General features: G+C 39.6%; 1 protein-coding gene across 5 annotated transcripts in view; it reads right to left on the bottom strand.

Annotated features, from left to right (window-relative positions):
* Positions 1-592: 592 nt before the first annotated feature.
* Positions 593-12,086, bottom strand: part of USP13 (ubiquitin specific peptidase 13) — a 57,215-nt gene continuing 45,721 nt past the window's right edge. For 2 of the 5 annotated variants that reach the window (XM_030493658.1, XM_030493657.1), the window contains exons 15-21: positions 11,929-12,051; positions 9,757-9,783; positions 8,843-8,986; positions 7,701-7,867; positions 7,026-7,185; positions 5,298-5,382; positions 3,410-4,646 (exon numbers count right to left, since the gene is read on the bottom strand). In XM_030493658.1, the coding sequence (XP_030349518.1) occupies positions 4,553-4,646; positions 5,298-5,382; positions 7,026-7,185; positions 7,701-7,867; positions 8,843-8,986; positions 9,757-9,783; positions 11,929-12,051 (800 nt within the window). In that variant the 3' untranslated portion in view covers positions 3,410-4,552. Of the gene's footprint in view, positions 4,647-5,297; positions 5,383-7,025; positions 7,186-7,700; positions 7,868-8,842; positions 8,987-9,756; positions 9,784-11,928; positions 12,052-12,086 lie in introns of all 5 variants that reach the window. The other 3 variants (XM_030493654.1, XM_030493655.1, XM_030493656.1) reach the window with 3 other exon arrangements.

Genomic DNA, 12,086 nt, shown 5'->3' with positions numbered 1-12,086 from the left:
AGTTCCTGGTCCCATGATCCTACAAAAAGATGAAAGGGTTGACATCTCTGAGTCTTCTTTCTTGGCCAATTCTTGCATCTACCAAAGAATCCCAACGGTCACGCTGCTATGTAAAGCCCTTAAACATGAGGAAAAAAGGCCTCTCCTTTACTGAACAGCAAGCGGAATTTCTAAATGAGGATCAGGAACCACAGACCAAGATAACGCAGGAATTCAGGAGTGAAATGACAACATTCTTCCACATGAACATTGCCAACTCTTGTGTTCAAAGAATATCAGCTGGCTTAAAAGTTAAAAACAAAAACCCCCAAATCTTACTTTAAATCCTATTTTCTAGTTTTGCCATGGTTTATATCCACTCAAGGCTTGGGGTTTTTTTTGTGGGATTTCCCTCTCTGCCCCAATCCACAGAAGTGCTACGAGTCACAAGAAATCAAGACTGTTACAAACCAATTTGTTCCCTATTCAGTTTTTTTAAGTAAAACACCAAACATGACCACAAAGAGTAAAAAAAGAGGCAACATTAAAACATATTCAATCTATTCCTCTTCAGACAGGAAAGACGGAAGTAAGAATCCACACAGTCACAAGATGTGAGAATATTTCTTTTTAATTTAAAACAGTAGCAACAATGTCATTCACAACCTTTCTCATCACAGACAAATACTCTCCAAAATGTTAACAGTGCTTCAAGCAAACAACTCTGAATGGTGCAAAGTAAACCAGTACAGACACTTCCAGGATACAACAGTAAAACCACCAAAAATGAACAGAAATCAGAAACTGATCTCAGCCATTAAGGTAGGAAGGGGGATGGGAAGAAGAATAAAAAGTTATGTCCAGTTACATATTTTGCATAGTCTTTCAATGCATGAAAACAAAGAAGATAAAAATGGCTGCTGCCAGGATGGAGAACAAAAGGAATGAATTGGAGATGCTTCTAAAACAATCTAACAAGCTCTGGTTGCATCTGTATTCAGAATGTGTGCTACGACCCAGTGGAGGCTGCCTGAATGGAAAAAAAAAAAATGGACTGTTGCTGGTTTCTGTTAAACCAAAGTCAGAAGTAACGCCACTGAACCCACTAGAATTACAAGTGATAGCAGTCCAGAAACATCCAGACTTGGTTTTGAGCTACAGCTTTTCATCTTAATTATATTTTAGCTAGGAAGATTAAATAGGAGTGTTCTGGAGACTGAAGATTAAGACTCAGAATGAGAGGTCTACTGGATCCAGCACACCGCTAGGAATAAGAGGAGAAAAGGAAAACAAGGAAAAGTTGTTGAATTCTTCCCTCTTCCACTCTCCTAACCTAAATGTATCATACGAAAAAGTAAAAATCAGTCTGAGAAAGAAAAGCATTATTATTTGCTGCCAAGTCCTGGCTTGCCATAATTCTCAGGTTAGATTGTCTCAAACAGCTCACAGTGATTTTTCTTCCTCCATCCTTTTTGTCAAGGAGCTCTCAGCACACCTGACTCCTATTTTAGCACCTAGACACACAGTTTTTCCCCACCAGCCACTGCCCAGGTTGTGCACCAAGGCCTGGCCCAACACGATTAAGTGCATACAAATTTTAGCAGGCAAAGCCTGGTAAATTAGTTATCTATTCAGTACAGTCTGAGTGTGGCTTCTGCATTAAGTTTAAAATGAACACACAAAACTCCTCTCCCCACATTAGGCTAAAGAGCCAGGAGTTCACATCCTGCTCCTCCAGATTCCTGATGTTGACACATAACCCATCACAAAAAAGACATGTTCTTAACTGGCCATTTGAAATAGGAGGAAAGCCACCTTGGGAGATAATAAAATAATTCCTCAAACAGCTGAAGAACTTTTAACATATTTTCAAGTCCTGTATTTTAGAAGATCTGTAAGCCTTTCCTCTAAGCTGCTCCCTGCATTTCTGACCCACTGGTAGGCAGGCAGTATGCAAGAGTGATGAACTGAAAGGAATTTCAGAAGCTGAGCTGCTACAGTTCACCTATCACAGCCAGTGAACGGCTCTCCCCTTTCATTTGCCATTTCCAGTTTCTCACATGCCAGCTTTCTAAGTGTGCCTCCCATTAACCAGTTGCACAGCCACTCCAGTTCTAGGATGTACCAGACAAAAGGTTTGCAAGCGTCCAAACTCCATCCTTAATCCTACAAGACCAGCCATGTTTCCAATTTAGAAATGAACATGGGAACTACTCTGTTGGCCTTCATTTACCCAATTCTTCTAACTAAAAAGGTAGCAGCCACCAGATCTTGTTAGTTTATAAACAGCCCTTTAAGTTCATGAGGCAAGAGGGAAGCTGTTGTGTTGAGCTTCCTCAGAATGCAACTGGGCATTGAAAAAAAAAATAAAATTACAAAATAGAAGCAAAAGAGGAGAAGCCTTTTGTCCTTTTCCTACTGCCAAAACGAAAGAGCACAAACAGATATATGGAAGGTTTATTCTTTCACTTTAAATAGATGATGCATCACTGCATAAATTGCTGATCTCATTTTCCAATCTGTCACTTTCTGGTGAAATACACAAATATTTAAAACCTGGAAGAAGCAAAAAAATTACTGGCAGCTTTTTTTTTTGTCCAGAACTGGTGGCTCAATAACTACAAGGCAGCTGAATCTGAGAAGCCACTTATTAATGTGCTGGGACGCCACTCTTCTGTGTCAATAAGAGCACTAAGTGCAGGAAGCTTTCCCAGCAATTAGGCACCATTTAGACTCTACAGAATTATTGCACTAGAATTTCTCTCATAATCTTTTAAGATCATAAACTGATTTTAAAAAAAAACCAACCCAGCAGTGGGGTTTGGCTCTGCATGAGGCTGTATGACTAGAGGAAAAACTATTTTTCCCCAAACACTGGAAAAAATAAAATGCCCTACTCAGAACATGATTTTTTATTTAGATTCTCTTCTGTAGTGTGTAGCTGCCTGAATTTTGCTATTAAACTTGCAGGCACTGACTGCAGAGAAAATATAATTACACCTCCCTGCCTCTCCTGCACTCTGTAAAGAGAATTTTATTTCTTTATTTTTGATTGATTGTTCCAATTTATTTTCAGGGCTCAGTAACATTGTATGAGGCAACTCCAGCAACAGTCTCTAAGCAGTGGCCAACACTGTGAACCTTTGAGGGTTTTTTGGAATCGTGAAAGGTTTCACACTCACCATTTACTTTTTCTAGAACTAGTGTTCTCAAACAGTTTAAAACCCCACATACATATACTTGCCTGTGCCTGTGACACAAACTGAAATAACAGCACTACTCCCCCGCCCCAAAAAAGAGGCAGGAAAGGCCAGCCCCTACCTTTATACCTGCCAGAAATATAAAAACCCCTTCAGAACTTGTCTGTTGAAGAGATCAGATTATTGGTGTGTTTGCAAGTTTTAAGAAAGCTGCAACATTTCAAGGTGGGTTTTTTTTTGTTGTTTGGTTTTGATATTTGGGTATTTCTTAAAGGAGGAAAGAGAGGGACAAATCAATAAATCAGCAATATTACTAAGCAATTTCCCCCACTCATGGATGGAACTAAGTATTTAAGCAATCTTTGGCAGAAAGCAGAATTGCACTGTGAGTGCTTTGTCAAGTTGATTTCAGATGGAATGTGAGTGGTCAGGATGAAAATTTCCCTGAAATAAATATAATGGGACATTAACACCTCCTTTACCTCCTTCATAAGAAAATAAAATTTAAATAATACCCTTGGCTTTCCTAAGGGTATGCTTTTAATTTTATAGTCAGAAAGTCTGCTTCCTTTAGCCATCTGTAATCCTGAATCTATTGGAAGAACTTGCAAAAGAAACATTCAAGAGAAGATGAAGAAACCTGTGTGTGCAAAAACAAAATCTACTATTTCTCTTTCTAAGAAAATGTGCAGGGCACTGGCAGGAGATTGCTTCCATCTCCATTTGTTTCTTAGGTTTATGCATCAAAAAGGCAAACCAAAATACTATAAAACTGAATTCCAACAGACATAACTCTAGCTACATCTGTTGGAATTTTCTCACTACACCAAAAATAATCTCTCAAATAAGACATTCTGCTCTGAAGTGCACTGGCATACCCCCTCCAACTCTATACGTGACATGGTTTCTCTAAGTGGTCTGGACTCTGGTTGAAAACACTGGTTCCCAGTTACCAAAGGTGCAAATATTTCTTTGTGGTCTTCAACAGATGCATGGACAGAACAGGCAGGAGCTGGGCTGAACCCCAGTTGATGGGCTATTTTTGTTCAACCCTGAAACTTCTGTTTTCTCCATATACTAGCTGCAAACTCCACCAGTAATCTGCATGGTCTTAAGGTATCCTTTAACATGTACAAATTTAAAACAACGTACTATACATCACCTAATAGAAATTTGCCCTCTAACACTTAAGGCAGCATCAAATGACTTTTTAAATAAACTATAAATATCCCATGATGTCCTTTGCTTTTTGGCAGTTCAAGGGTTAGGGGTCTTCTGTGGGTTTTAGGTTTTCTTTTCTTTTTTATTGTACGCTTTTTTGGGCAGGTTAAAAAGGCTTATGGCTTTTTAAGGCCAAGTAAGAGATTTCAGGCCTAAATTGGTATCCTGTGGTAAAAATAAATGTATCCCAGGTCTTTGGGAGGTCGTTCTGAGGCACAGACTCTAAGGTCATTGTAGATCACCCATCTGAAAGGAAAACAAGATTGATTACATTCCATGTGTATAAAAATCATTACAAGTTTATCAGGGACTTCTCAGACCCAAACTTCAAGAGCTTGAAATCTAAAATTAGGTACTGCCATAAAAACAAAAGACCAGAGAAACAGCCAAAGCTGGATTACTGGCACAGTCAGGAACTGGAAAGGATGAGGGACATACAGAGGAATGTGTACTTGCAGTTCAAGTGAAGGAAAATCAGGGATTCCCAATGCCAAATAATAGGAGCATACAAAAATCACAGCCAAGATCAGTACTGCAGTACTAGCAATACTAATATCAGCCCATAGTTCGATGGGTTTCTATTGATGAGGAATGAAAGGAAGCTGGGGGAAGCTCACATAAATTAAGCCAGATACAGAACTGATGCCCCAAAATGAACAGATTTGGAACAGCAAGTACGGGAGAGCTGATGGTACATTTCAGCACAGACCTCGGCAGTATCAGAACTGACTCATCACATCTACAATCTGTAACAATCTCCATTTCTTTGGTGGGGAATGCATACCTGGTAACAACATTCACGTTTGCCTGCCATGAATATACACCCTGCTCTGTACAGATGTACGCTTCAAAGAAAACATTTGTTCATCTTTTTGTGTCTCTCCCAATTCCACTCACCTTCCTTCTTTTTTGAGGTGACAAACATAGTGGCCACTCATTGTGGATGTTCCCATGTGGCTGATGAACCCAAACAGCTCGTATCCTGTTTAAGAAATACAAATGGGACCATAAAACTTTTATTACTAAAATTACAGTATGACTCGAGGGGAAGCTTTCTTTCTAACACTGGAGAAACAGCTAAGCACTCCTAACTCAGACTCTGCATCCCCAAACACAGTTTCTGTTAAGACTGCAGCATATTCTTGCTTCAAGTAGCAGCCAGATTCACTGTCAAAAATCAAAACAATCCAAATCAAACCCACATAGATCTGTGCATATACAGCAGAGCTGTGATCACAGCCCCTACTAGGAAAGAAAACAGCAGATTCACTCCCAGTTCACAGAGAGCACCACAGAAAGTGCCAGGTACAGAGTTCACTCTGCACACAAATTAGCTATGTCTGTAAGTGTGATCACAGATCCCCTATAAATCAAACAAAAACCAGAAGTTTATATTTCAGCAGCCCATAAAAGAAAGGACAGGAAAGAAACCTCTTCCTTTTATGTTAAGAAAAATTTTGTGCTTAATGTCTCTGGAGAGCTCAACATTGGTTCTTTCTCCCCACCCATTCATGCCATTCACCCAAATTACCGCCAAAAGTAAAAGAGTACCTTCTTTCAGGATATTGCATAAGGACAAGGGCCTGGATTTTGGTGGAGAGGGCTTTCTGGAGCCATTTTACAGTATCATGTTGGTTATCACGATTTCAGGCACTCAGTAAATGGTCTCAGTCTATAAAGGCTAAGTACCACAAAAAATTATTATTCCACGTCTTTTTCTTTTTCTTTTTTTTTTTTAACCTAATGATAATCAATGTTTCCAATGTCTCCAAGAGACTTAAGATTGGTCTTTATAACGTTAAAAACAAAGAAATGAATGTTCTTGTATAACAACAGCAACTACAGAATTAAAAATCAAATTGGCTGTTATTTTTTTTTTTTTTTATAAGACCACTGCAGTCAAGGTCAGAGGTACAAGTTTAGAACATACTACAGTTGCTCAAACTGGTCACTCAAGACACTTTGAAAATCATCATGTGATATACTTATTTTAGAACCACCACTGAACTTTGGTACTCTAATGCTTTTACAATTACAAGAGGTTCTTTACCTACTTCACAACTTTGCCATACATTAGCCCCATCTTGTGGTTTATTTAGTAGCAGTAGGACTGAGGAGCTCAAAGAAAAACAAACAAAACCAAAAAAAGCACCCAGAAAATAGCTAAGCAGTACATGCAGGATACCAAGTCTACCTGCTGTATTGAGATTAAGGAACTTGGTTGAAGGGATTATCAAATCTCTCATCAGACCACAAGAGGACAGAAACTCAGGTGGTCTGTAACAGCAACATTATCTTTAGGATGCTCAGCCTCTGAGAATGTAAACAGTCTAGTTTGTCTTTTTATCCTATAGCCAACAGAGACTTATATGCTGTAGCAACAAGAAACTTTGACTCAGGTTATTCAGTGAATCCAAGGGAAGAGTTTTCTAAGCAAACACAGCCCATAGAATCTAGCAGCCCCACAGAGTTGGACTCAGCCCTAGAAGCAAGATTGAAGTAAATTGTCTGGATCACATCCAAAACCCCCACAATAAGTACTTTCAAAACAGAAAAGAGCTCTATGAATGGCATAGGTTTGACACAACAACATGATACCCAGTTCTGCACTGGAGGAGAACTTACTTCCAGACCCATCTTTGATCCTGGGTCCCTCTGACCCTGTCTCTGCAATACTGGCATTAGCATTGTTGTCCATATCCATCATGTCCAAAGCAGGCTCACTTTCTTCCTCGAGTTCAGGGTGGCTGAAGATCCATTCCAGTCCACGCTCCAAATTATTGTTCTGTGAATGAAACAAGCAAAAGAACAGCCTTTAATAAATTCTCTATCATCATGCTACTGCTTATTGTTCTTTGAGCAGACTAAGGTTCATGTTCAACAGCATTTGCAACTTGTAAGATACATACTCTACCTTCACGAAAACAGTATACAACAGGCACTCTGCAGAAGCTTGCTAGATGGAAAACAAATCCTCCCACAACTAATCCCCATGACCCCCAGGTTCTCATCTTGAAGACGCACAGTCTTCAGGCATCCAGGTTGTTTCTCAAAAGATGGTAAAAGCAGCTGAGTTTTTCTCGCTTTTCTCCACACTTTAACATTCACGTGAAACACAAACCACCTTCCCCACACTAACCCAGTCAAGTCAGGCGTCCCATGCTTTGGCAGAATAGTTCTACGTGCATCATCCACTAACTGGATTTTTATACACATTTCAAAGGCATCTGAGCATGCACATGTACAAAGCACATAACGTGAAATGAAACCCAAGCACTACCAATAACCCATGGAACTCACTGTTGCCTTCAGTGCTTGAATTGCTAGAGTCCTTTGGAAGCCCATCGAAATTATAATTGCAACCATCTCTTCAGGAGGTTGGTTATCTAGCCCGACAGCCCCAAATGCAGCTGCTCCATTGGAAGCAACTTCTCCATATGCAGGTATGACCAATGGCTCAGCAAAGTCTGAAACAAACACACATTCATCAGTTTGTTCTTTTGCCCCACTGAACCGGAAAAATCAACAAACAATAAATAGGACCTCAAAAGCAGTCCTGAATCAACGTAAGTTTATTTCACTGGACCAGTTGGGATTTGGATGCCTGGAAAGCCTTAAAAACAACAAAATGAACATGCACATTACAAAATATCTAGGTGGGCAAACTCATACTGAGCAGTCTGGAACAACTTGGCACACCACAGAAGTGAAACAACTACAGGAAAGTAGCAAAGATAAGTATGGAAGCGATGATGGCACCAAAGTCGACACTCAGCTGATATACATATAGCTGTAAAATGAATTGATTCCATAGCTGAACTACATCAGTTAAGCCCAAGTGAAACTCATTCCCCATTTACATAAGCAACACAAAAGCCCATGGCGAAGTGTGAACTCAACCAAATCTGGAGTTTCCTGGCAAGGAAGTGCTCAGATATACTCAGCACTGAATCATGAGTCCAGACTTTGCATGGATGAAACGCAGGAAGTAGAGAACATCTAGCAGCCCTGTTCATCACTAGATAGCCCAAGTTCTACACACATCATGAATGCTCTAGCCTGAGCTAGAGGAGGCTGGTATGGAAGAAAAGCATCTGGACCACAGGATTCTTTGTACTTACACTTGATCACAAGTCAGCTTCCCCATTAGCAGCACGGACCTAAGCAAAGTGCAGAAAACAGAGAGCTGGCCCACATGATCAGTGAGGACAGGAGAGTACTTCTGGTATAATTAGGTTTGTTGTCTTCTAAGCAGAGGATGCCACACAATGGACAAGATCTGCATATCCCAGGAACAGCTTAGGAAAATCCACTCACACCTCCAGGTTTCCTGAGGTGGGGAAGGTGGCTGCTGTTTCTCTGTCACGCATTATAAAATTTCTACTGACTGCCAAAATATACAATCAAGAGTTGAGTTTAACTTACACCTTCCAATCACTAACCTGATTCTTCCATGTGTGCAATGATCCAGTTGAAAGCAACTTCAGCACCCAGGTTGCCTGTATAGTACACAGCTTTCCGACATGCTTCCAAAGGAAAACCCATCTCTGCCAGTTGCATAACTGAACACTCATCAATATCTAGAGCTAAAAGAAAGGACCTTCTAAAATATAAAAGTCTAATTTTATCCACTGTATAGTATTTTTTATCATTATTCATGGTGCCACATATTACAACACATATTGCTTGGATTTGTTTTAGTACTACAATAAGCCCACACCCATTAGAAAACAGCCTTGTACAAAGCATTTGTTATGGACATTTTTTATGGTATTTATTATGGACATACTGGTAATCTTTTGTCACCATAATATACATAAGATCCTTAAACATTTATGAATTCCTACAGGACTTTATTTACTAAAAGCACTCACCACTGGATTTCAAGGGGTGAAGAAATTAGATGCTGTGCTTAGCTAAAGATGGCAGCCAAAAGCAATCACCTTTCTTAAAGGCAGGATCTTGCAGGTCAGAGAAACAACAGCTGCTGGATCTAGCAGTCTCCAGTTGAACTTCATCTCTGAATGACAGGGCTTGACAGCTTCAGCTGAGATCAGAGTCCAGAGGGAGCCAGGATCAGGCAGCTGTGACCCTGAGAACTGCAAGATCCCTCTGATGAGCAGCAGATAGAAGAGCAGCTCATATTCTGGCTATGCTGATGTTACTACAGACTCTTAAAGAATCCTGCACACACTGAAGTAAATGCTGAACGCGTACAAAAATCAGCTGTTATTTAGAAGCACGCAGGGCAATACTTCCTGCATCTCTATGAGGACAGAGAAGCCATTAGCTGAGCAAAAGCATGAAAATTTTTTAAGCAGCTGAAGTACCAGTCTCAGAAAAATGAGATACGTACACTCCATGACATTGTTCATCATCCGACCTGAAAATTAAGAAAGAAGAAACAAACAAACAAACAAACAAACACACACCAGGAAAAAAGCTTAATATGAAAGCAAAGTAGATTCATATGGGAAAAACAAATCCACATTTTTAAAGTCACAAAAACATTTGACCTTACACAGGCAAGGCATGTTCATCCTCACATCCCTGAGGTTTTTGCCATGAATTAAACCAGGGATGTTTCTGCCCAGTAATTTCCCTAACTAACTTCAGAGCAAAGTGTCACTGGTATTATAAACCGGTATGAAGTACAGCTGATGGCTGACCTAAACCAATTTTAAGCAAGGATCTGTTTTGTTAAAAATTAGGTACCATCACCCATGCATTTACACTAAAACTAGGTTAGCCCACTGAGCAAGAGGATAAAAAAAGAGTAAGCCTTTGTAAGGATCCTACAGATAAGAGACGAAATTAAAAACTTGAGAGAACTCAATTTTTCCATAGCCCTTTCTCTGACGCACAATTTCAGGTACTAACTTCCTTTCACATACATACAGCTTGATATTATACCATCATTAGTATATATATCCAAGCAAATGGGGCAATCATGTCATGGGAATAGTTGCATTACTGGTTTCCTATTAAATACCAAAGCACCCAAACTTAAGACATCTGGAGGAAATTGCAGCAACCTAGGTCTAAGGTCACACTATAAAACCAAGATTTTAATCCTCCAGAGAAACCCAGGGAATGAGGAAGGAGGATATTCTAATACTCTTGTTTCTGAACTTTAGCATAAAAGAAACAGTATTTACAAAAAAAAGCAGTATAGTGTATTAATCACACTCTTTCTGCTCTACAAATATTTTAGTCAGCAGTTTGACATCAGCTCCTTGAGACAGAGCCCTTTTTAATGGGCTGTACAGCCCACGTACATCCAGAGGAGCGGACTGTGCATGCCTGCACAGCTGCTAGGGCCCACTGCAACCTAACAAATCTTGAAATTTATAAATTTTGAATCTTAATCTACGCCTGTAAAGTGGTTTTCTTAAACTGCAGTCCTTTGTGTTTTAAGTATCACTTTACTGTGAATGAATCTATTCTGCATAGTGTGTTTGTTGTTCCACCTTGAACTAAAGTGTTTCAAGATTAAAGTAAATCATGTGACTAAACAGAAAACCATCTGCTCAGAACTTAACACTTAAATCCTACAACAAATAATCATAGTAACTGAGAGATTTTAAAATTCCTTCCAACCGGGATGGACCATATACTGTACACAAGAACTAACAGATTGATTTAGCTACAGTACCACCCAGACTACTTTATCACCAGGTTTTAAACAAAATTTAGTACAAAAGTACTCAAAAGATAACAGCAGTTTAGTAACAGCTCTTATGAAAATGTAAGAAATGAGTGGATTAACACTCCACCCCTCTTATGACACTTGTCATGAGACTCAGCATATGGGTCTGAGACCAAGTCCTTTGCACCAGGCCCTGGGAAGTGCACAGTGACTTTACTGAAAGGGAGTGACGAACATGTGCTGAAGGTCAATGAATGGTCAGAAGATGCTCTCTGCATGTAGCTGATTTTCATAAGTCTAGAGGTGTTCACACACTTCTCTATTCCCTTAAGTCTTACATACCAATGAACATTCAATGAAGATGAGCACAAGGACTTCATCCTTAAGTAAGGATGATTATCCATGCATATGGAAGACATGAAACAATTCTGCTAGTAAAGATTAAGAGATCATAATGCAGCACAAGCTGCTCCACTGAGCAGCACTACACTATGGCTAAAGAGGCAACCACCACACAGCAGGGTAAGTATGAGGCTATAGCCAGTAAAGCAAGTGAAATAATCTATTTCACAAAATAGAACGTCCATCTATGAGCACAACAGTTTCACAAGAATGTAAATTATTTTGAGAGAGTCCAGAAGAATAGCATCAATCATAAATCTTGAAAACATCCAAGCAGAAAAGCTGGAAGGAACTAGAGTTGTCTAGTAGAGAGGAAAATAAAAGGCTGTGGGGTGTTGTAAGAGTCTTCAATTATAAAAGCACAAGAGCTGCTTTTTTGTTCCTAGCTCTAAAAGATGAAGATTAAAGAGAATCAGTATGTGCCAGAGGGACAGAGGACTATAGGAGATAATCAGAAGAGAGAAAGTCAGTAAATACCTTTTGGGTCATCAGGAATGATAATGGGAGGAGCAATGTCTGGAAGTTCCTCTTCTCCTGGCTGAAGACCCCTGGCCCGAAGGTGGTTGATATCTAGAAAATCTGGCATGTCTATAGAAACATCTACAGAAGTAGAGAAACAGTTAAAGTTTATGAAT

Source organism: Strigops habroptila, chromosome 8 (assembly GCF_004027225.2).
Source record: "Strigops habroptila isolate Jane chromosome 8, bStrHab1.2.pri, whole genome shotgun sequence".
Classification (NCBI taxonomy): Eukaryota; Metazoa; Chordata; class Aves; order Psittaciformes; family Psittacidae; genus Strigops; species Strigops habroptila.
This window is presented reverse-complemented; position numbering and strand designations above follow the sequence as displayed.